The sequence below is a fragment of the Mesoplodon mirus genome, assembly GCF_964341445.2.
Source record: "Mesoplodon mirus genome assembly, chromosome: X".
Taxonomy (NCBI): domain Eukaryota; kingdom Metazoa; phylum Chordata; class Mammalia; order Artiodactyla; family Ziphiidae; genus Mesoplodon; species Mesoplodon mirus.
The window spans coordinates 23,954,298-23,980,245 of NC_138981.1; the positions used below are offsets into that span (position 1 = coordinate 23,954,298).

A 25,948-nucleotide genomic window follows, 5' to 3' on the forward strand; every position below is an offset into this window, starting at 1 on the left:
AGAATGAATAAAAATGGAATGTGTGTATGCATGTATATTAGTGTATATTATTAGAATATGATTCAGCCTTAAAAAAAGGAGATCCTGCCATTTGCAACAACATGGGTGAAACTGGAGGTCATTATGCTAAGTGAAATAAGCCAGACAGAAAGACAAAACAAACAATAACAACAATAAAAGACCCTGCATGATCTCACTGATATGTGGAACCTAGAAAGTAGAATACACAGAAACAGAGAGTAGAAGGTAGAATGGTGGTTACCAGGAGTGGGGAGGTGGGAGAAATGGGGAGATGTTAGTCAAGGGGTAGAAAGTTGTAGTTACATAGTATGAGTAAGTCTAGAGACGGATGTTGGGCAAGATGCCTATAGTTACAAATACTGTAATGAAGACTGGAAATTTGTTAAAAATGTACATTTCAGGTGCTCTCATCACACACACTAATGGAACTATGTGAGGAGATATGTTAATTAGCTTGATTTAGTGATCATTTCACTAGGTATATCAAATTATCATGTTGTACACCTTGAGTATATATAACTTTTCTTAAATAGATAAAAGCAAGGGAGAAGCAGATGAAATTTAATTATGAGAACTTTAAAGAAGTATAACATCTCATTTTGAAATTTTATAACTGTGCCTAGAAATCTAGATGTGTTGGAAGGATATTTTGACGGAGCTCATATTTCTAACTGAAAAAATTTATATTCTGTTCTGAAAAGGACAGAAGTTGAAAGAACATGATTGTGTGGCATTTCAATCCAGTGAAATATTTTTTAAACATCATATATACAAGCAACTTATTTGTTAAGTTTTGCCTTGGGAAAATATTTGTTCAAGAAAGTTACTCAATATGGGTGAAAAAATAAAATATTTGGAATTATATATTCACACCTTGCAATAGGAAGAACAGGCCTAAGAATGTCCTCCATTTAGCAGGATTGGCCGGAGTTTACCAGGCAACTTGGTACCTGTACAAGAGACACTTTTCTCAATTAGCCTTATTGAAACCTACAGAGAAGAGGCATAAGAAGTTATCAACAACTTAAGTTTATTAGTCAGGAGGACCTTCAAGATGGCAGAGGAGTAAGACGTGGAGATCACCTTCCTCCCCACAAATAGATTCAAAATACATCTACCTATGGAACAGCCCCTACAGAACACCTACTGAACGCTGGCAGAAGACCTCAGACTTCCCAAAAGGCAAGAAACTCCCCACGTACCTGGGTAGGGCAAAAGAAAAAAGGAAAAACAGAGACAAAAGAATAGGGACGGGACCTGCACCAGTGGGAGGGAGCTGTGAAGGAGGAAAGGCTTCCACACACCAGGAAGCCCCTTCGCGGGCGGAGACTGTGGGTGGCGGAGGGGGAAGCTTCGGAGCCACGGGGGAGAGCGCAGCAACAGGGGTGCGGAGGGCAAAGCGGGGAGATTCCTGCACAGAGGGCCGGTGCTCACCAGCACTCACCAGCCTGAGAGGCTTGTCTGCTCACCCGCCTGGGCGAGTGGCGGCTGGGAGCTGAAGCTCAGGCTTCAGAGGTCAGATCCCAGGGAGAGGACTGGGGTTGGCTGCGTGAACACAGCCTGAAAGGGGCTAGTGCACCGCAGCTAGCCGGGACAGAGTCCAGGAAAAAGTCTGGAACTGCCTAAGAGTGAAGAGACCATTGTTTCGGGGTGCATGGGGAGTGGGGATTCAGAACACCACGTAAATGAGCTCCAGAGATGGGCGCAAGCCATGGCTATCAGCAAGGACACCAGAGACGGGCATGAAACACTAACGCTGCTGCTGCAGCCACCAAGAAGCCTGTGTGCAAGCACAGGTCACTATCCATACCTCCCCTCCTGGGAGCCTGTGCAGCCCATCACTGCCAGGGTCCTGTGATCCAGGGACAACTTCCCCAGGAGAACACAAGGCACGCCTCAGGCTGTTGCAACGTCACACCAGCCTCTGCCGCCACAGGCTCACCCCGCATTCCACACCCCTCTCTCCTCCAAGGCTGACTGAGCCAGAGCCCCCGAATCAGCTGCTCCTTTAACCCCCTCCTGTCTGGGGGAAGAACAGAAGCCAGATGGTGACCTACATGCAGAGGTGGGGTCAAATCCAAAGCTGAACCCTGGGAGCTGTGCGAACAAAGAAGAGAAAGGGAAACCTCTCCCAGCGGCCTCAGGAGCAGCGGATTAACTCTCCACAATCAACTTGATGTACCCTGCATCTGTGGAATACCTGAATAGACAAAGAATCATTCCAAAATTGAGGAGGTGGACTTTGGGAGCAACTGTAGACTTGAGGTGTGCTTTCTGCATCTAATTTGTTTCTATTTTATGTTGATCTTTTTAGTATATAGAGATTAACATTGTTAGATTTGTTTATTGATTTGGTGGCTCTCTTCCTTTTTCTTTATATATATATATATTTTATTTTTTCTTTTTGTGGTGTATACATGTATTCCTCTTTGTGTGATTTTGTCTGTATAGGTTCACTTTTACGATTTGTCCTAGGGTTCTGTCTGTCCATTTATTTTTAGTATAGTTTTTAGCGCTTGTTATCATTGCTGGATTTCTTTATTGGTTTGGTTGCTCTCTTCTGTTTTTTTATTACTTTTTAATGTTTCATTGTAATACTTTTTTATTTTAATAACTATTTTATTTTTCTTCATTTTTTTTCTCCCTTTTCTTCTGAGCAATGTGGCTGAAAGGGTCTTGGTGCTCTGGCTGGGTGTCAGGCCTGAGCCTCTGAGTTGGGAGAGCCAAGTTCAGGACATTGGTCCACCAGAAACCTCCTGGCCCCTCATAATATCAAATGGCAAAACGTCTCCCAGAGATCTCTGTCTCAACACTAAGACTCAGCTCCACTCAACGACCAGCAAGCTCCAGTGCTGGACACCCCGTGCCAAACAACTATCAAGACAAGAACACAAACGCACCCATTAGCAGAGAGGCTGCCTAAAATCATAGAAAGGTCACAGACATCCCAAACACACCACCAGACGTGGTCCTGCCCAGCAGAAAGACAAGATCCAAACTCATCCACCAGAACACAGGCACTAGTCCCCTCCACCAGGAAACCTACACATCCCACTGAATCAAGCTTACCCACTGGGGGCAGACACCAAAAACAACGGAAATTAAGAACCTACAGCTGGTGAAAAGGAGACCCCAAACACTGTAAGTTAAGCAAAATGAGAAGAAAGAGAAATACACAGCAGATGAAGGACCAAGGTAAAAACCCACCAGGACAAACAAATGAAGAGGAAATAGGCAGTCTACGTGAAAAAGAATTCAGAGTAATGACACTAAAGATGATCCAAAATCTTGGAAATAGAATGGAGAAAACACAAGAAACGTTTAACAAGGACCTAGAAGAACTGAAGAGCACACAAAGAATGATGAACAACACAATAAAAGAATTTAAAAATTCTCTAGAAGGAATCAGTAGCAGAATAACTGAGGCAGAAGAACGGATAAGTGACCTGGAAGATGAAATAGTGGAAATAACTAGCACAGAGCAGAATAAAGAAAAAAAGAATAAAAAGAATTGACAACAGTCTCACAGACCTCTGGGACAACATTAAACCCACCAACATTCAAATTATAGGGGTCCCAGAAGAAGAAGAGAAAAAGAAAGGGACTGAGAAAGTATTTGCAGGATTATAGTCGAAACTTCCCTAATATGGGAAAGGAAATAGTCAATCAAGGCCAGAAAGCAGAGAGTCCCATACAGGATAAATCTAAGGAAAAACATGCCAAGACACATAATTATTCAAACTATCAAAAATTAAATACAAGGAAAAAATATTAAAAGCAGCAAGGGAAAAGCAACAAATAACATACAAGGGAACCCCCATAAGGTTAACACCTGAACTTTCAGCAGAAACTCTGCAAGCCATAAAGGTGTGGCAGGACATATTTAAAGTGATGAAAGGGAAGAACCTACAACCAAGACTACTCTACCCAGAAAGGATCTCATTCAAATTCGATGGAGAAATTAAAATCTTTAAAGACAAGAAAAAGCTAAGAGAATTCAGCACCACCAAACCAGCTTTACAACAAAGGCTAAGGAACTTTTCTAGGCAGGAAACACAAGAGAAGGAAAAGACCTACAATAACGAACCCAAAACAATTAAGAAAATGATAATAGGAACATACATATCCATACTTACCTTAAATGTAAATGGATTAATTGCGCCAACCAAAAGACATAGACTGGCTGAATGGATGCAAAAACAAGACCCATATATATGCTGTCTACAAGAGACCCACTTCAGACCTAGGGACACATACAGACTGCAAGTGAGGGGATGGAAAAAGATATTCCATGCAAATGGAGATCAAAAGAAAGCTGGAGTAGCGATTCTCACATTAGACAAAATAGTCTTTAAAATAAAGACTATTACAAGACACAAAGCAGGACACTATATAAAGATCAAGGGATTAATCCAAGAAGAAGAAATAACAACTGTAAATATTTATGCACCCAACATAGGCGCTACTCAATATACAAGACAAATGCTAACAGCCATAAAATGGGAAATTTACAGTAACACACTAATAGTAGGGGACTTTACCACCTCACTTTCACCAAAGGGCAGATCATCCAAAATGAAAATAAATAAGGAAACACAAGCTTTAAGTGACACATGAAACAAGATGGAGTTAATTGATATTTAGGGGACATTCCATCCAAAAACAACAGAATACACATTCTTCTCCAGTGCTCCTGGAACATTCTCCAGGATAGATCATATCTTGGGTCACAAATCAAGCCTTGGTGAATTTAAGAAAACTGAAATCGTATCAGGTATCTTTTCTGACCACAACACTATGAGACTAGATGTGAATTACAGGAAAAAATCTGTAAGAAATACAAACACATGGAGGCTAAACAACACACTACTTAATAACCAAGAGATCACTGAAGAAATCAAAGAGGAAATCAAAAAATACCTAGAGACAAACGACACTGAAAACACGATGGCCCAAAACCTATGGGATGCAGCAAAAGCAGTGCTAAGAGGGAAGTTTAGAGCAATACAATCCCACCTCAAGAAACAGGAGAAATCTCAAATAAACAAGCTAACCTTACACCTAAAGCAATTAGAGAAAGAAGAACAACAACAAAAAAAACCAAAGTTAGCAGAAGGAAAGAAATCATAAAGATCACATCAGAAATCAATGAAAAAGAAATGAAGGAAACGAGAGCAAAGATCAAGAAAACTAAAAGCTGGTACTTTGACAAGATAAACAAAAGTGATAAACCATTAGCCAGACTTATAAGGAAAAAAAGGGAAAAGACTCAAATCAGTAGAGTTAGAAAGGAGAAAGGAGAAATACCAACTGACACTGCAGAAATACAAAGAATCATGTGAGATTACTACAAGCAACTCTATGCCAATAAAATGGACAACCTGGAAGAAATGGAGAAATTCTTAGAAAAGCACAACCTTCTGAGACTGAACCAGGAAGAAATAGAAAATATAACATCAATCACAAGCACTGAAATTGAAACTGTGATTAAAAATCTTCCAACAAACAAGAGCCCAGGACCAAATGGCTTCACAGGTGAACTCTATGAAACATTTAGAGAAGAGCTAACACCTATCCTTCTCAAACTCTCCCAAAATAGAGCAGAGGGAAGAAATTTCCCAAACTTATTCTACAAGCCCGCCATCACCCAGATACCAAACCAGAGAAAGATGTCACAAAAAAAGAAAACTATAGGCCAATATCGCTGATGAACATAGATGCAAAAATCCTCAACAAAATACTAGCAAACAGAATCCAACAGCACATTAAAAGGATCACACAACACGATCAAGTGGGGTTTACCCCAGGAATGTCAGGATTCTTCAATATATGCAAATCAATGTAAAAAACCATATTAACAATTTGAAGGATAAAAACCACATGATCATCCCAATAGATGCAGAAAAAGCTTCTGACAAAATTCAACACCCATTTATGATAAAAACCCTCCAGAAAGTAGGCATAGAGGGAACTTACCTCAACATAATCAATGCCATATATGACAAACCCACAGCCAACATCAACCTCAACGGTGAAAAGTTGAAACCATTTCCACTAAGATCAGGAACAAGACAAGGTTGCCCACTCTCACCACTATTATTCAACATAGTTTTAGAAGTTTCAGCCACAGCAGTCAGAGAAGAAATAAAAGGAATCCAAATTGGTGAAGAAGAAGTAAAACTGTCACTGTTTGGATATGACATGATATTCTACATAGAGAATCCTAAAGATGCTACCAGAAAACTACTAGAGCTAATCAATGAATTTGGTAAAGTAGCAGGATACAAAATTAATGCACAGAAATCTCTGGCATTCCTATACACTAATGATGAAAAATCTGAAAGTTAAGAAAACACTCCCATTCACCACTGCAACAAAAAGAATAAACTATCTAAGAATAAACCGACCTAAGGAGACAAAACACCCGTATGCAAAAAATTATAAGACACTGATGAAAGAAATTAAAGATGATACAGATAGATGGAGAGATATACCATGTTCTTGGATCGGAAGAATCAACATCGTGAAAATGACTCTACTACCCAAAGCAATCTACAGATTCAATGCAATCCCTATCAAACTACCACTGGCATTTTTCACAGAACTAGAACAAAAAATTTCATAATTTGTATGGAAACACAAAAGACCCCGAATAGCCAAAGCAATCTTGAGAAAGAAAAATGGAGCTGGAGGAATAACGCTCCCTGACTTTAGACTATACTACAAAGCTACAGTGATCAAGACAGTATGCCACTGGCACAGAAGCACAAGTACAGACCAATGAAACAGGACAGAAAGTCCAGAGATAAACCCACGCACATATGGTCACCTTATCTTTGATAAAGGAGGCAAGAATATACAGTGGAGAAAAGACAGCCTCTTCAGTAAGTGGTGCTGGGAAAACTGGACAGCTACATGGAAAAGAATGAAATTAGAACACTCCCTAACATCATACACAAAAATAAACTCAAAATGGATCAAAGACATAATGTAAGGCCAGACACTATAAACTCTTAGAGGAAAATATAGGCAGAACACTCCATGACATAAATCACAGCAAGATCCTTTTTGACCCACCTCCTAGAGAAAGGGAAATAAAAACAAAAATAAACAAATGTGACCTAATGAAACTTAAAAGCTTTTGCATAGCAAAGGAAACCATAAAAAAGATGAAAGGACAACCCTCAGAATGGAAGAAAGTATTTGCAAATGAAGCAACTGACCAAGGATAAATCTCCAAAATATAGAAGCAGCTCATGCAGGTGAATATCAAAAAAACAAACAACCCAATCCAAAAATGGGCAGACAGCCTACATAGACATTTCTCCAAGGAAGATATACACATCGACAACAAGCATGTGAAAGGATGCTCAAAATCACTAATCATTAGAGAAATGCAAATCAAATCTACGAGGTATCACCTCACATCTGTTAGAATGGCCATCATCAAAAAATCTACAAACAATAAATGCTGGAAAGGATGTGGAGAAAAGGGAACACTCTTGCACTGTTAGTGGGAATGTAAACTGATACAGCCACTATGGAGAACAGTATGGAGGTTCCTTAAAAAACTACAAATAGAACAACCATACGACCCAGCAATCCCACTACTGGGCATATACCCTGAGAAAACCATAATTCAAAAAGAGTCATGTACCACAATGTTCACTGCAGCTCTATTTACAATAGCCCGGAGATGGAAACAACCTAAGTGTCCATCATCGGATGAATGGATAAAGAAGATGTGGCACATATATACAATGGAATATTACTCAGCCATAAAAAGAAACGAAATTGAGCTATTTGTAATGAGGTGGATAGACCTAGAGTCTGTCATACAGAGTGAAGTAAGTCAGAAAGAGAAAGACAAATACCGTATGCTAACACATATATATGGAATTTGAGGAAAAAAATGTCATGAAGAATCTAGGGGTAAGACGGGAATAAAGACACAGACCTAATAGAGAATGGACTTGGGGATATGGGGAGTGGGAAGGGTAAGCTGTGACAAAGCGAGAGAGAGGCATGGACATATATACACTACCAAACGTAAAATAGATAGCTAGTGGGAAGCAGCCGCAAAGCACGGGGAGATCAGCTCGGTGCTTTGTGACCACATAGAGTGGTGGCATAGGGAGGGTGGGAGGGAGGGAGATGCAAAGGGAAGAGATATGGGGACATATGTATATGTATAACTGATTCACTTTGTTATAAAGCAGAAACTAACACAGCATTGTAAAGCAATTATACTCCAATAAAGATGTTAAAAGAAATCCAAAAAAAAGAAAAAAGAAAAAACAACATAGACAAAAGCAACAATATAAAAAACATACCTAGAAAGAAACCATACAAAAATGTATATAGGGCTTCCCTGGTGGCACAGCGGTTGAGAGTCCGCCTGCCAATGCAGGGCACACGGGTTCGTGCCCCGGTCCTGGAAGATCCCACGTGCCGCGGAGCGGCTGGGCCTGTGAGCCATGGCCGCTGAGCCTGCACGTCCAGAGCCTGTGCTCCGTGATGGGAGAGGCCACAACAGTAAGAGGCCCACGTACAGCAAAAAAAAAAAAAAAAAAAAAAAAAAAAGTATATAACCTACATGCAGGCAACAATAAGAATTTCCTGATTGACGTAGGAAAAAGAAGTCTCAACCAGAATAGTATGTTATGTGTACTCGTGAGGCACAGCTATTGTAAGAATACCGATTTTGTTTAATTCATTTACAGATTTAGTACCTTATCCATAGCAGCTGATGACAATCAAACATGGGCTCCTGTTTCCTGTACCCAAAATCAACCATGGAAACATTACAGAAGGAATAAAGAAAAAACATTAACAAACGCAAAAACACAAAACTAAATAATCCCTGAGGGACAATAAGTCTCCACTGAACTAGAACCTGAGTGTGGGCAGGTAGGGGGATGCCCTGAATTCGAGACAGGTCTGTAGCCTGCAAGAGAGGCAGATGACAGGATTGATTAGAGGAAAGCCTTTAAACTTGAGCCCTTGATTCTTCCACTGTGCTCTGGGACCATGAATCTCTACTGCTTCACTGAAGGAACCTGAGGCAGCATTTCAGAGCCCGCATGCCAGGAGCATGGGACACCAAAGATTGAGCTGGTTGTGGCAGTATGGTCCACAGGCTGTGAAATAACCATCTGAAACTTTGTTAGTGGATGGCGACTGGCCTTTTTAAATGATCATCTTAATAGACTATCACACACGGACTCAAAGAGAAAAGCAAGTAACACAGTACTTGTACAAAAGGACAGAAATTCATTTCTGAACTTCTGGGCAATGCCCCTGATGTCAACAAAGAGAGACCACAGTGAGAACTGTCAGGCTAAGGCGCCCCTTCACTAACTCCTCTGGGATTCTGTGGGGCATGGTTGGGGACAGGGATGGATTCATACCAGAGAAGGAAGGAATCGCAGGCCCTGCCAGCAGTCAACGTGATGACCTTGAGTGAGACCTGACGGGCTCCGAACCACAGAAGAGAGTCTCGCCTCCTTTCCCCTCAGCTCATCTTACCTGCAGCAGCCATCTCTGGGAGGCTCCAGGCAGAAGTGTCCAGATGAGATGTGCCTGCACTTCACACCAGCAGTCTCAGGGAGTTGATGTCTTTGATGTGAGGCCTTGGCCTCAGGTCAGCAGACGGGAGGTAGCCCAGCACCTACAGGGAGTCAAGAGAAGACACTGAGGGAGGACTGAGAGCACCATCCACCATAGAAGAGGGGGCCCCAAAGAGCCCTCACTGTCAGTCTCGGGGGACCCAGGCATGGCTGTGAGGCTCAGGCCCCCAGATACTTCCGGCTGGGGGTGCCGACAGAAATGAGAGCCAAGGTGTGACGCCTGCTGACTCAGCTCAGCAGAGGGAAAAGTCCCAGGACCTGCCAAGAGTCAAGGAAAGGCCCTCGTGCCAGGCCTGCGGGAAGCTCCCCTGGAACCACCCTCCGACCCCCTTCCCGCCCCGCCCCCCCGGCCCCAGCCCCAGCCCCAGCCCCAGCCCCCCACTGCTGTGCTCCTGGAGCCCAGATGCGCATGACCGGATGTGACGTCCTCCTACGCACGCGGTGGGGGCGACGCCATTGTTGAGAGCTGCCGTCCGGTGAGGGTGAGCTGCAGGAGGAATCCCACGTCTCTTCAGGTGTCAAAGTGTGAGGTAACCCCAGTTAGAAGTGCGGGGATGCCCCCGACACCCCCAATCCCCTTTCCCTCTGAAAAGAGGCAGCCACACAGGCCCCGCCCACCCCTGCTCTCGGCCCGAGAGGCTCGGGCCTGGCCGTTAGGCCCAAAGTCCATCCGCTTCCCCCGCGGGGTCTCGGGCAAGGAAGGCCTCGCTCTGAGGCTGGTGGACCCTGGCTCACCTCAGTTGAGGGAGCGTCCCAGGCCCTGTGAAGGATGGGACCCCTGTGGAGACCGAGGGGCTCCACACCCCAAAATGGCGGCCATGCAGACCCCGCCCCTGACGTCGGCCTGGGAGCCTCCGGGCAGGTCTAAAGACTGAGGGGCTCCCTCAGTGCGAACGCGGACGGACGGACGCGGGAGACCCAGGGACGAGGGGGCCTTGTTCTGAGGGGCTGGCCGCAGGTCAGCAGAGGGAGGATTTCCAGGGCACGGGAGGAGTCAGGGTGAGGACCGTCCTCCCCGTCGCAAGGGCACCTCAGAACCCCTCCCCTGTTGTCAGCCGCTTCCTTCTGGCCACACGCGGAGAAGGGAGGGCTGCTGTCTGAGAGGGGAGGTGCAGGCCAGCAGAAGGCGCGTCCCTAAGCACTGCCAAGAGTCAGCCCAAGCCCTTGAGTGAGGGCCAGTGGGGCCACCAGCCACAGGGCCTCGACCTGTCTGCCGCACGCTGCAGGCTTGGTAAAACTCTGCCACGTGCGGCCGCCTGGTCACCCTCACTGCCTCCTAGTGAGACTCAGGGAGGTGCCGGCACTGGTGCGAGCAGATGGCCCTCGGGGCAAGAGAGGAGCTCCAGGCTGCACCGGCCGTCCAGGGAGGACCCCGAGTGAGGACTAAGGGAGTCACCCACCCCGAAGAGAAGGGACCAGAGAGAACATGGCCTGTCCCCTCCTGTCAACCCTTAAACTCCCAAGGACGGACTGTCAGGCCGAGCCTGCCCGTAATTTCCTCTGCCAGGTCCAAGGGAGGTTAGAGCTTTGTTCTGGAGGGGCAGCCACGAGGCAGCAGAAGGGAGGGTCCCAGGGCCCTTCGGTGGTGGGCTGAACGCTCCCTCCTTTCCTCCTCCTGGGTGTCACGGAAGATGGTGGTGTCAACTTCAGAGCAGCAGAGGGCATGGGGGGGGGGAGTCTTGCCAACAACTGTCATCCTGACTCTGAATGGGAACCGCGGGGACCTACCTCCCCTGCCAGCCCCCACTGTCACCCCCGTACCGCCCAGGCAGGGCTGGCTGGCCGTGCCCCAAGGCTCACTCGACCGTCCTCCACAGGGCTCTCAGGGGACAGGCTGAACAGGAGCCCTGTGGGTCCTCGGGCAGTGCCCTCAAGGACCCTGCAGAGGCGGCCTTGGTTAAAGCCAGGGAGGACTCTCCCCGCTGAAGGTGCTCACAGCATCTCCTTGTCCCTCCCCCAGGTGCCCTCGTTGCCTGCCTTCCTGCCCACACTCCCGCCTGCTGGCCCTGACCTGTGTCATCATGCCTCGGGGCCAGAAGAGCAAGCGCCGTGCCCAGGAGAAACGCCGCCAGGCCCGGGAGGAGACTCAGAGGCTCAAGGGTGCCCAGGCCACTGAGGCGGCTGCGGTGGCAGAGATAGAAGAGTCACCCTCCTCCCCCGCTTCTGTTTCTCGGGGTAATTCCCCGAGCTCCCCTGCTGCTGGCACTCGCCAGGGGCCTCAGGGAGCCCCAGCCACGAGCTCTTGTGATGTAGGGGTTTCATGCCCAGGATCTGAAGAGGGTGCCCAGAGCCAAGACGAGAAAAGTACAAGTACCGCCCAGGAAGCACCTTCCGTTCACAGCACTTACACCGATCCTCTGACCAAGGAAGAAGGCAAGTTGCTGCAGTTCCTGCTGGATAAGTACAAGACGAAGGAGCCCATCCCGAAGGCAGCAATGCTGAAGGCTGTCAACAGGAAGTATAAGAAGCACTTCCCTGAGATCCTCAGGAGAGCTTCTGAGTGCCTGGAGCTGCTCTTTGGCCTCGAGCTGAAGGAACTCGACGTCAAAAGTCACTGCTACATCCTCATCAGAAAGCTGGCCGTCCCCAGCGAGGGAAGTCTGAGTGATGATTCGGGGATACCCACGTCCGGTCTCCTGATGATTCTCCTGGGCATGATCTTCACAAACGGCAACCGGGCCACCGAGGAGGAGCTCTGGGAATTCCTCAATGCGTTGGGTTTGTATGCTGGGAGGAGCCACTTCATCTTTGGGGAGCCCAAGAAGCTCATCATACATTTCCTGAAGCAGAATTACCTGACGTACCGCCAGGTGCCCAACAGCGATCCTCCGTGCCATGAGTTCCTGTGGGGCCCGAGAGCCGATGCTGAAACCAGCAAGATGGAAGTGCTGGAGTTTATGACCAGGAGGGTTCGTGATATCCCCAGTGCCTTCCCAGATCTCTATGAGGAGGCTCTGAAAGATGAGGAAGAGAGAGCGAGAGTGAGAGCCGCGGCCAGGGCTGCAGCTGTTGCTGAGGGCAGGGCACCTTCTAGGGCCAAGGCCCGCAGCTCCTCCCACATGTAGGGAGGGAGGCCGCGGGCAGACTGCTCACTTTGTTTTGGAAGAGAGCAGTCAGGCTCCTAAGTAGTGCAGAGTAGTAGGGGTGGAGGGAACAAAGTATAGATCTCATTTATCTTCCTGTTTTAAACTAGTAACTTCTATATATTATTGATTTATTTAGGTTTTTTCAAATGTTTTTTCTTGTAATAGATAGTGTGTTTTCTTAAGAATACGAATACGTGAATGATATTACTTGCATACTTATTGCTGTTCAAAGAGTTCTAAAGTTACAGTTTTGGTATATATAAAAGAAATTCACGACCATCTGTATTTTCTGTATGATCCAGAAGTAGAAAACATGGCAGTGCAATAGAGATTTTCATGGAAATGTGAAAGGCGACCACAGAAAATATTTAGAAACAAAAAATGGAGAAAACAGAGTAAAAGGTAGTTAATTCGTAGTTTGCCTTGTTTCTTTGAAACTTTCTTTTGGTAGAAATAAAAGATACTTTGACTGATTAGCTCATTTGTGAGTATTTGTTTCTTTTGTCCTAGTGCACTGCATATTCTCTGCCACCTACTGGATTAAAAATAAACTCTGATGGGAGGGTGGTATTTTGGGGGTTCATAATCATATCATAACTGCCACTCATCAAAAACCCAACATTTCTTAATGAGTATGCCACTGCTTTCCATGTAGTACATAACATTCCAGCATTCATGCAGGATAGGATTTAGCAGACTCCCTTTATAGGTGAATAACTTGCAAATTTCTCAAGTTCACAAGACTGATTAAGGGACCTTGCTGGGTCTAGTCCCCTGGTCTGGAATCGTCTAGAGCCTACACTCTTCCACTCCTCCCAGCCTAAGCCAGACCTTACGTCTTTTAATTCATTTTTCTTCTCACCACTCCAAAATGTATCTCATGGGATAAAAGGGGCCCTGTTCCCAAAGCACTGTTGTGGAATACAGTAATAGTAACGCTGAATAAGTGAATGCTATGAATAAAAAAAAATTATTTTGGTGACAATGGGGTCTTCTACATATGCAACGTCAGATACCCTGAAAAGATCAGCATCTCCTCATTTACTCTTCAAGTTTCTCAGGGACATAAAAGCCTTGGTTTAAGAGCTGTGTCCTCAGGTCAGTGGAGGGAGGAGTCCCAGCCTCTGAGAGTTACTCAAGGTGAGGGCCTTAGAACAGAAGGGGGCCCCACAAGGTATACCCTGCTTTCCACCTTCTGTGGCCATGCGCAGAGCTGTGTGTCTGAAGGTACCCCTTCTCCTCCTCCGGGGCAAGGGTGGAGAGGCTCTCAGGGAGGTGGGTTCCTTGGTCTTGTGGCAGCACCTCCAGTTCTGCCCAGCTCGGAGACCCTAACAGGCCTTAATTTGCTTCAGGGTGAGGACACTGGGTGCTGACGAGTGGACTCTCCATAACAAAGGGGGACCACACAGAGGCCCCTGGCAGGGGTAGCCAGGGAATAGGTCCCTTACCTCCCCTTCTGGTGTCTCAGGAAGGTGAAAGCCTTGGCCTGAGGCTGGCAGACAGACAGTAGGGAGGGTGGAGTCCCATATGCTACCTGAAGTCAAGGTAAGAAACCTGAGTTAGGACTGAGGGGCCACTGACTCCAGAAGAGTGGGGCCTTGTAAAATCCTGCTCCTCAGAAGACCCCAACAGCTTCGGACAGATCTGGTTCATCCTGACTTCCAATTCAGAATTTCCAAGAAGGTAATGCCTTTGTTCTGAGGAGCACAGCTTCAGGGGAGTGGAGGGTGGAGGCCTGGGTCTGGTCAGGCCTCACGATGAGGACCCTGAATGAGGAGCAAGAGGACCACTCCAGAACAGAGGAGAATGCAGAGTCCCACCCCTGACGTCAGCCCCAGGAGGCCCAGGACAAAGCTTTCTGGCTGACGTGCCCCCTCTTTCCACTGGGGGTGGTCTCACGGAGGCGAGGGCCTCGGTCTATGGGGAACAGCCTCACTCAGTAGAGACTGGAAATCTAGTGTCTCTAAATGGGGATAGAGGGACTCCACGTAGAACACAGCCCTGCCACTGGACGCCTCCCCTTGGCAAAGCCAGGAATGTTGGCATGATGCGCCCCACACCTTTCCTTTTAGAGCGTCTCAGGTAGATGAGGCACTTGGTCTCAGGGGCCAGCCTCAGGTGAGCACAGGGAGGAATTCCAGGTCATGCCAAGAGCCAAGCACAGGACCATGAGGACTGAGGGAACCACCCAAATCATAAAAGTGGGGACGCCACAGAATCCCTCCCTTACTGTCGGCCATGAGTGACCACAGGCAGTCATGCCCACGTGAGGCAACCCTCACATCCTCCTAGGTGGTCTCAGGGAATTAAAGGCTGCAGTATGAGAGCACAGGCCTCTCTAGGTCACGGGAAGAGTCAGCGTAAGGGCTCTGAGTGAGGACCAAGGGGAACGCCCAACTGAAAAGAGAGAGGAACACATGCACAGCCCCACCACCCTCTCGGCCCTGGGAGGCCCCAGGCAGGGGCAGTTCCATGTGTCACCCACTTGCTTCCAGCTCCGGAGGACTCGGGTCAGTAGAGGTAAGAGTCCCAGATCCTGACAGACTGAGGACTACTGAGGTCACAGACCCCAGCAGAGTGGAGCCCGGAGAATCCTGCCCTCTGCTGTTAGTCCTCAGAAGCCCCTGAGAAATAGCTGTGGCTACACGTGGCCTACTCTGACTTCTACTTCTGGGGACTCAGGGTGGTGAGGACTTTGCTCTGAGGCTGGCTGACTCAGCATAGAGGAAATTTCCAGGTTGTGCTAGGAGTTGGGGTGAGGACCTAAGGCTGGAGTGGAGCATGAAAACCATAACAATGGGGGCAGCACATCATCTCTCCCCTGCTGTCAGTCCTGGGAGACGCCTGGATAGATGTCAGGCCGAGCAGAGGCAACCCTTAACTCCTCCCGGGGTGACAGAGAAGTGAGCACAGTAATAGGTGAAGAGAAGGAGAAATTACAAGTCTTCCCAGGAGTCAAACCGAGGAGGCTGCGTGAGGACTGGTGCGGCCGACCATCATAAGGCCTGGGTTTGCCTGCCACAGCTTTCTGCCTTCAGAGACCACAGGTAGATGTGGGAAATCAGGCTACCCTCACCTTCTATTGGGTCTCAGAGAGCTGTGGGCCTTTCTATGAGCACATGTCCTCAGGTAAAGAGAGAGGAGCCACAGGCCTTCCCAGGAGTCAAACTGAGAACCCTGAGTGACGACTAAGGGGAACATGCCCCACCCCCTGAGCTGTGGGGACGACCAAGAGTCTAGCCTTGCGCCTGCTTTCAGCACTTGAAGGCTCAGGACAGGGCAGTCGGGCCGAGGCTCCTTTACATCAGGTCTAAGGGAGGTGAGATCCTCAGCCTGAAGGTAAAGCCATTAGAGGGCAGAAGGGTGGGTCCCAGGCCCTACGCGAAGCCAACTGAGAGCAGTGAATAGGGACTGAGGACCCAGTGATCCCAGGAGAGAAAGGACTCCACAGAGCTGTCAGCACTGGGTTCCCCCTGTCAGGGCGGTGAGCTGGGGCACCCCTCACTTCCTCCTCATGGGTCCCCGGGACCACCGAGGTGTCAACGGCAGAGCAACAGAGGGGAGGAAGCCCAGGCCCTGGCTGCCGTCCACCTAAAGATCCTGAAGATGAACTGAGCGGACTCCCCGCCCTAGAACACGGAAGGTCCCACTGGCAGCCCCTTCTGTCACCCCCGAACCGCCCAGGCAGGGCTGGCTGGCTGTGCCCCAAGGCTCACTCGACCGTCCTCCACAGGGCTCTCAGGGGACAGGCTGAGCAGGAGAACAGGAGCCCTGTGGGTCCTCGGGCAGTGCCCTCAAGGACCCTGCAGAGGCGGCCTTGGTTAAAGCCAGGGAGGACTCTCCCCGCTGAAGGTGCTCACAGCATCTCCTTGTCCCTCCCCCAGGTGCCCTCGTTGCCTGCCTTCCTGCCCACACTCCCGCCTGCTGGCCCTGACCCGTGTCATCATGCCTCGAGGCCGGAAGAGCAAGCGCCGTGCCCAGGAGAAACGCCGCCAGGCCAGGGGGAGACTCAGAGTCTCAAGGGTGCCCAGGCCACTGAGGCGGCGGCGGCGGCAGAGATAAAAGAGTCACCCTCCTCCCCCGCTTCTGTTTCTCGGGGTACTCCCCCGAGCTCCCCTGCTGCCGGCACTCGCCAGGAGCCTCAGGGAGGCCCAGCCACGAGCTCTCGTGCTGCAGGGGTTTCATGCCCAGGATCTGAAGAGGGTGCCCAGAGCCAAGGTGAGGATAGCGAGTCACAGGTGAGCGGGCCTGCCCCATCCTGGACGGTTCGCCTTTCCCTCCCCTACCTGGACACTGGTGGTTGCAGCATGCCCAGAGATCCTCCTTCTCGTGGTCAAGGACCACTGCTAGGTTTCCAGCCGTACCTGGACCAAGCAAGACAAAACCGCCAGCACAGGTTGACGCAGGCGCACCAAGACCTAAAAGGTGACTCAAGGTAACCCCGGGTTCATTATGCCTCATTTGTAATTACTTAGCATTGCGGCTTTTGCTTCCCCGCCCCACCCCATGGATTCTGCTTGGGTGCTTACGGGTAAGTGCCTGCATACTAGCAGGAAAGTTATATAACCTAAAGCTGTCAATCGATTTGTCACTCAAATAACACAGGACACAGGGAGGGACCACCACTCTACAAAACACAGCCCTACCCCATTGCAGGGCTGCTTCTGGTTTCCAGACAGCCCGCTCTCCTGCTTTCTCGGGAGTGTACTTTTGCTCTGCTTAACTGAACTCTTGCTACTTAAAACTGCTCTACGCCTCTCGATTGAATTCTTCCTCCTTGGGAGGGCAAGAACCAAGGAAATCGCCATTCTGCTGGTGACAATATGGATCACATATCCATTACTTTTATCAGGTACAAGTTAAAGTTTTGATATTTCATAAAACAAATTTAGAAACCTTCCATTTTTTTACGACCTAGAACAAGAAAACACAGCAATGGAAGAGGGATTTCCATGGAACTGTGAATAGACTCGGCAGTAAAATAATGTGGGTCAAGTAAAAAAGAAAAGAAAAAGAGTAAATGGTGGTACATTTTTGGTTTCTCTTATTCTTTTAGTGCTTCTTTTTGTAAAATTGAAAGATGTTTTCTTAGATTATTCATGATTGTGAGAGAAATTAAACAATAATAAAGTAGACATCCTTCTCGTTGCCACTCTTATTCCCAACCATTAATTGAGCATCTACTCTTTGGAAGGCTCCATGGCAGAACTGGGGATGGTAAGAAAAAGAAGACTGAGCCACTGTCCATAGAACTTTAGAGCCTAGGAGCTGCTGCCATATCAAGAAGATGGTGAGACACGCTCTAAGACCTAAATAAATGACAAGTTAAAACAAGGGGTGAGAAAGAGAGGAGGTTCCAGATGAGAGCAGTCAAGCGTAAATGCTCTGAAGCAAGGAAGTCTGGAGCTTTGGGACACTGCAGTTCCCTTGAGGAGGTGATTTTAAGTTAGGCGGGATGGTGGGCTAAATGAGGCTGAGTGAATTGTGGTGGGGGAGGGTGGGACCCTTAGATGGTGGGCCTCAGAGTTGAGAGACTCAAGACTGGAATGGAAGATTACCCTGAATTTTTACTTTGGGACTGTGGGTAAAACAGAGAGAATCTCCACCCGGGGCAGGAATAAAATGGGTTCCTTGTCCCTGTCCCAGTGCAGGTGAACACAGTGCACAAACTAGGTGTTTGAATCCCATCGCCTCCAGGGAGTTTCCGAGAAACAAGGAGGGTACTTCCTTGAAGTGAGATGTCAAGAAGCCACTGTGATAGCACTCTTTGCACTGGGGTCAAAGGGCCAGAGGCCACGCCATTAAAGGGATGTTCTACTACTGATCTTAAGTGTAATCTGGGGAACTCCAAATGAAGGCTACATTTTTGGTGGTGGTGAAACTATAATGAAAATAGGGGTGGTTTGGATGAAAAGGCACCTGGGAGGGAAGTTGTTGGTCCTTGACGCAAATTCTAGAACCTCTGAGTAGCATCCAGCTGGGAGAGATTCCTCTACACTCAAATGACATATTTACAAATGGGGAAATTTTATATAGTTTTACTGTCTAAGCAGTTTTGTTCATTCCAAAGGTGCTGTGTATTTTCTGACATCTCATGAGATTAAAGAAAAAAATCCCCAAGAGTTGGTATTATGGTCTGGGGTCATAGTTATCGCAGTAATAAATGCCATTCTTGAGAGACCATTGTTGCAAGTGCTTTACAAACATCGCGTATATTACAATAGCTCTATATGATCAGACTCACTTTGCAGATGATGAACTTGCAGTTTTCTCAAGTTCACAAGACTTGTGACAGAGCTGGGGATAGACCCTTGGTCTGAATTCCTCTAGAGGCCACACTGTTTCACTCTTCCCAGCCTGAGGCAGACCTAGTATCCTTTAATTCACTTCTCTCCTCACTACTTCAAACTCTATTTCAGGCAATTAAAAAAAAAAAAAAAGGAAGCAAGCAAACAAAAAACCCTGTAGCCAAAGTACTATAAACAGTCCTGATGAAGGAAGGTTAATACAAGAATAAACCATAATTTGGGGATTGTCTGTGGGCTTCATTTATCTAGAGTCCTCCTGCCCCTCGCTCCAGGGTTCCTTGAAAGCTCACTGCCCTGGTCCCAGCACGTGTGTTCAGCTCCAGCACTTTCCCACGTTAGAGCTCCTTTCTCCTGAGACTTCCCCAGTGTGCCCTCAAGTCCAACTCTGGAATCTGTTAATGGTGCGTTGAGACTGGCCTGTGAATAAATACACCAATGAGTGAGCTTACCTAGGGGATCAATATCCAAAGCCTCCCTCATAAGTTGGAGATGAGGACCTGAATAGACATTTCTACAAAGAGGATATACCAGTGTCCAAACAGTACATGAAAGATGCTCCATATCATTAGTCATTAGGGTAATGTATAAAAAAAAAAAGTGGGATACCATTTCACTAGGTTGGTTATAAAAATGGAAAATAACAAGTGTTTGCGAGGATATGAAGAAACTGGATCCCTCATACATTGCTGGGAAGAATGTAAAATGGTTCAGCCTCTTTGGAAAACAGTTTGGTAGTTCCTCAAATTTAAACAAAGAATTACCGTATGACCCACCAATTCCATTCCTAGGTATATAATCAAAATAACTTAAAAATTGTATTCAAACAAATCTTTGTATCCAAATATTCAAAGGAGCATTATTCATAGAAGCCAAAAAATGCAAACAACCCAAAATTTCCATCACTGAATGAACGGACAAAGAAAATGTGGTATATTCTTACAATGGAATATTATTCAGTCATAAAAAGGAATGAAGTCCGGATAACTGAGAGACCATGGATGAACCTTGGAGACATTATGATAAATGATAAATGAAAGGAGTCAGAAATAAAAGGTCACATGTTATATGACACCATTTACATGAATTATCCAGGATAAGCAAATTCACAGAGACAGAAAGCAGATTGATGGTTGCCCGGAGCTAGGGAGAGCTATGAATGAGAAGTAACTTTTTGAAGGGTAAGAGGTTATGTAAGCAGATAGGGTAGGCGGTCCCTGGAGAAAGAGAACCAGGCATGGCTCTCTTGACATAAGAGAAGCCATTTTTGGCCTAAGCCATTTTGTGATCTAAGCCATTTTAAGATCATTTTGTGAACCTGGAGACAATGTTTGCCCTTGAACACACCTCTGTAATAATGATCTTAAGGGAATAAAAGAATGCAGCAACCAAAGACTGTTATCAGGCAGGAGTAGTAACAGTAGCAAAGGTAATAAGTCAGTTGTTAAGACTCCCAGTCTTTTCAAGGGTAAAGATTAGCCTGAAGCACAATCTTCAGCTGTTCTGCAGAATTCAAACCCCCCTCGAATGATCAACCACCACCAGGTCAACTGCAACCGAAGGAATGATGACGGTAATCTTTTCTGACCCTTGTGACTTCAAACCCCTATAAAGCTCGGACTCTGTTGACCTTTGCCCCAACTCTATGCTGAATTCTCCTCTGCTCAAGCTCCTTCATGAATATGCATGTACCCTTAGCTTCAAACTTCCCCAGTTCTGCTGTCCAGGGAAACACTGCTTTGGGAAAGATCCCCAGGGTTCTCCTGCCTTGCTGCAAGTAATAAATCCTTCCTTCTCCTGCTCTTTGACTTGGCTGTGTATTTGGCTCGACACCCACCAAGAGGCAAACCCAGTTTTCGGGGAGCAGTTACCTTTTGGAATGAGGAATAGGTTTGGAACAAGATAGAGGAGGTGACTGTACAACATTGTGAATGCAGTTATGCCACTGAATTATTCACTTTAAAATGTTATGTGGATATATATCAATGAGTTATATTTTTAATATTATATATAATACAGTCAATAGATTGATTGATCCCACTATACATATACTATGTATAATATATAGGTATATGTATGTATGTAAAATCAGTGGAATGATAGAATCAGATAAAATGAGAGAATTACCATTCTACAGCCCCTAATGGATTAACGGATAAGGGGAAAGACCCTCACCAACTGTCAATACCACCAGGAAGCAGAAAACAGACACTATATGTCTCCTAATGGAAGCACACAGCTTTGTATCAGGGGTGAACTTGCCAATAAACAAACTGGTAAATCAATAAGCCTTAATCTGAACAAGCTGTTTCCTACAATTATTGAGGATTCTTGATGCTGAGGTTCCAGGTATATTGGGTTCATTACTTTATTCTCTGTAATGTTGTATATGATTGTTTTTATTATAAATATCATGCCTTTAAATTTGAAAACCCAAGTAAAATGGAACAATTTTTAGCAAACTATAAATCACTAAAGTGAAAATGTAGTCCAAACCCAGAGCACCATCAGAATGTTCCAGGACAATCCAGGTTTGGAGCCCCCTCACACCAAATGATCAGGGAAAAACTAATCACCATCTTATTTGAATTCTTCCAAACCATACAAAAAGATAGAAAACGGATCAACCATTTTAATAGGGTAGCCCTCCTTGATACAAAGTCCAGATAAGAATGCCCCAATATAAGGAAACTCACACATAACCATGTGATTAAATGAAGAAATGGGCTATGACTAAGGAACACAAAGATATCATATTAGAAAACACTGACCGTTGGAAATCACTGCATTAACAGAGAAAGGAGAAAATGCATTTCTAAACGGAAAGAACACTTGTCTCTACACTTCTATTCTCAAGCCTGTTGACACCAAATGTATGGGTTTTGTGTTTTGTTTTCTTTTGCTCACACAAACCAATTCTCTACCACCAGCTGAGTATCCTACAATTCAATTCTGACAATATCTACCTGCAGTTAGCATCAGATCCCACAAGGTAACGGCTCATTCCCACAAGATTGCCCTACACTTAATCCAAACCCAGGTCTCCCATAATTCTGACTGACAGGCTATAAATTGGGGACTCCCACAGCCCCCTCCCTGGGTTTGGTAATTTTCTAAAATGGCTCAAAGAACTCAAGGAAACAGTGTAATTACTAGATTACTGGATTATTACAAAAGGATGTGACTCCCTAACAGCCAAATGGAAGAGATGCATAGAGTGAGGTGTGGGGAAGGGGTGTGGAGCTCTCATGCCCTCTCCAGCTGCATCACCCTCATAGCACCTACATGCGTTCAGCAAACTGGAAGCTCTCCAGACCATTTTGGTTAGGATTCTTAGGCAGGCTTCATTACACAGGCATGCTTAATTAAATCATTGGCCACTGGTAATTAAGTCAATCTCCAGCCCTTCTTCCCTCAGAGGTCAGAGGGTAGGACTGAAAGTTCCTAGCCCCTGATCACATGGTGGGTCCCCCAGGCAGCCCCCACCCTTAGGGGCTTTCCAAAAGTCACCTCATTAACCTAAGCTCAGGAGTGGTTGAAAGGGGCTTGTTACCAGTAGCATGAAACACTCCTTTCACCTTTCTTGCTCTTTTCACTTAGGAAACCCCAACAGTTTTAGCAGCTCTGGGGACAAGGACCACATATATATTTATTAGTATAAATCACAATATCACAATTTAATTATGTGCAGGGGTAAAGAAAGGGCCTTTGATAAAAATTTTACACCAGTCCATGGTAATAACTTTTCGCAAACTCACATTAGTAGGGAATTTCTCTTCTGTAAAATCTATACGTATTAAGCATACTTAAATGTGGAATGTTATCAGAATTCCCAAGAAAATAAGAAACGAGACACAGATATACGGTACCGTCTCTACTATTTGACAAGAATTTTCCTGCTCTGCCACGTGAACATCTTGGAAGTCATCACTCCCATCCTCACAATGACAAAGAGCTGAACAAACTGAACATCAACAACTCTTCTTACATCCATCAGAGAATTGAAGTTACAGGGAAAACCAATGTTTCAAAACTGAAGATGCGGGCCTCCCTGGTGGCGCAGTGGTTGAGAGTCCGCCTGCCGATGCAGGGGATACGGGTTCGTGCCCCGGTCTGGGAGGATCCCATATGCCGCGGAGCGGCTGGGCCCGTGAGCCATGGCCGCTGGGCCTGCGCATCCGGAGCCTGTGCTCCGCAACGGGGGAGGCCACAACAGTGAGAGGCCCGCATACCGCAAAAAAAAAAAAAAAAAAAAAAAAAACTGAAGATGCAGGCAAATAACAGGGAATCACAGCTCACTGGGAGCTGAAAGTCCTGGATCCAGGAAGGAGTAGAAAAATTTACATTGTACTTGATGCAACACTGGAAGCTATGTGTGACAAGCTTCAGAGCCCAAAACTCCTAGGAGCTGAGTCTTAGGGGAGCCCACACACTTCTGTGAGTTTTACCTTCTGGGGTCCTAACAGGTTCTCACCGTAAAGATCCAAGAAAAATTTCCTCATGCTTCTGGCATGAGGGGGACATAAACCCTTTTGAAATACACCTAGGAAAAAGGAACCATTTTGAAACACAGGCCCAGATGTTTCTGTTCTGTGTACTTTCCTAAACCAACTAACTTGGATGAAGGGAAAATCCTAACTCCAGCCCCCTCCAGACTTCCTATGTCACGTAACAGGGGGGATAAAAGCTGAGAAGCATTTGTGAAGGCAATCGCCCAGGGGCACAGAGCCACTAAAACATGGACAGCTAATCACAGGATTATAGAACACTGCCCATACACCTTACCACTGCATCAACAAGGTTCCAATATAATACCAGAGGATTCCTGCTGAAAGAACTGCAAGGCTTAGACTACTTATGAAGGTGTTCCTAGGGAAAACCACAGACAACAAGAACACTCAAGGAAATTGAAATCTCAGGCGCCTACAGTAAGAGCAAACAGTAAACACGACATAACTCTTATGCAGATAACCACAAACTCTCATGCTAAAAAGGCCCTTTAAATCGGTTCCTATTATCCAATACATTAAGTCCAGCCTTCAACGAAAAATTGTAAGATATGTTAAAAGGCAGAAAAGCACAGTCTGATTAAACAAAGCAAGTAAATGAACCACATTCAGATATAGGAGATAATTTGGAATATCAGACTAGGATTTTAGAATACTTATGATTCATACGCTAGGCCTCTAATGGAAAAAGTGAACAACATGCAAGAATAGTAGGTAATGTACGTAGAGAGATGGAAACTGTAGGAAAGCATCAAAAGGAAATGTGAGAAATCAAAAACATCATAACTGACGTGAAGAATACCACTGATAGGCTCACCAGTAGACTGCACATGGCCAAGGAAAGACTCAATGAAGTTAAAGATATATGTTGATAGAAACCCCTCAAACTAAAAAACAAAGAGAAAACAAAATATTTTTTAAAAAAGAAAAGAGTAACCAAGGATTGTGGAACAATTACAAGAGATGTAACATATGCATAGCGGGAACAATCTGAGAAGAAACAGAGAAAGAAGCAGAATTTTCAAAGTGATAATGACTGAGAATTTCCCCAAATTAATGACAGACACTAAACCACAGATCTAGGAAGCTCAGAGAACACCAAGCAGGATAAATAGAAAAAAAAAAAAATCTACACCTAGGCATACCATACTCAAACTGCAGAAAACCAAACAGAAAGAGAATTCTTGAGACGAGCTAGAGAAGAAAAGAACTTACTATACAGGAACAAGGGTAACAATTACCAAGATTTCTCTTCACAAACGATGCTATCAAGAAAAGACTACAGTTAGATTTTTAAGGCATTGAAATGAAAAACCCCAACAACAAGAACAAAAACACTACCACCAACCTGAATCCTGTAGCCGGGGGAGAAAATCCTTCAACAATAATGAGAAATAAAGACTTTCTCTGACAGACAAAAAGTGATGGAAATTGGTCACGCAGATCTACTGTGCAAGAAATGTTAAAAGAAGTTCTCCTGGGAAAAGGAAAATGATATAGGACAGAAGCTTTGGCCGACGTAAAGTAAGGAAGAGAGTAACACAAGGAATAAATGAAGATAAAATAAAGCCTTTTATTTTTATTATTTTCTACTGATCAAAAAGGATAACTACTTCTTAAAATAATTCTATAACAGCAATGCCTCCAGTGATTCTACATTATGGATAAGAGAAATGAATGGCAGGAATGGTATACGTGCACTGTTACGAGGTCCTTGCACTAACCGTGAAGCAGGATGCTGTTATTTGAAAGAGGACGTGAATACGTTGGACATGTATAACGCAAACGCTACAGAAACCACTAGAAATTTTTAAAAAGTATAACTGATATGCTAAAGAGGAGGGAAAATGGAATAACATTAAATCTTGAATTAAAACTAGAGAAGGCAGAAGAAGAGCAGGAGATTAAACAAGAAACAAAGAGTAAGCTCAATGAGTAGAAAACACTTACAAAGGTGGTCAATGTTAATCCAACTGTATCAATAATCACTTTTAACGTGAATGGTCTAAATATACCAATTAAAAGGCAGAGATTGATAAAAAGAATGAAAACAAAGGAGACCTAACACTATGCTCTTTATAAGAAATCCACTTTAAATATAAAGGTAAGGAATGATTAAAAGTAAAGGAATGGATACAATAGCCAGGTCATGGAAGCAACCTAAATGCCCATCGACAGATGAACGGATAAAGCAGATGTGGTACATATATACAATGGAATATTACTCAGCCATAAAAAGGAATGAAATTGGGTCATTTGTAGAGACGTGGATGGACCTAGGGACTATCATGCCGAGTGAAGTAAGTCAGAAAGAGAAAAACAAATATCGTATATTATGCATACATGTGGAATCTAGAAAAATGGTACAGATGAACCGGTCTGCAAGGCAGAAATAGAGA

The 25,948-nt window shown here is 45.6% G+C and overlaps 1 protein-coding gene across 1 annotated transcript; it reads left to right on the plus strand.

The window, feature by feature from the left end:
- Positions 1-11,671: 11,671 nt before the first annotated feature.
- Positions 11,672-12,715, plus strand: LOC309796942 (melanoma-associated antigen B17-like; the record flags this gene model as incomplete). Its single annotated transcript, XM_082610342.1, has 1 exon — positions 11,672-12,715. One exon carries the CDS (start codon positions 11,672-11,674, stop codon positions 12,713-12,715), a length of 1,044 nt encoding a protein of 347 aa, XP_082466468.1.
- Positions 12,716-25,948: the final 13,233 nt, after the last annotated feature.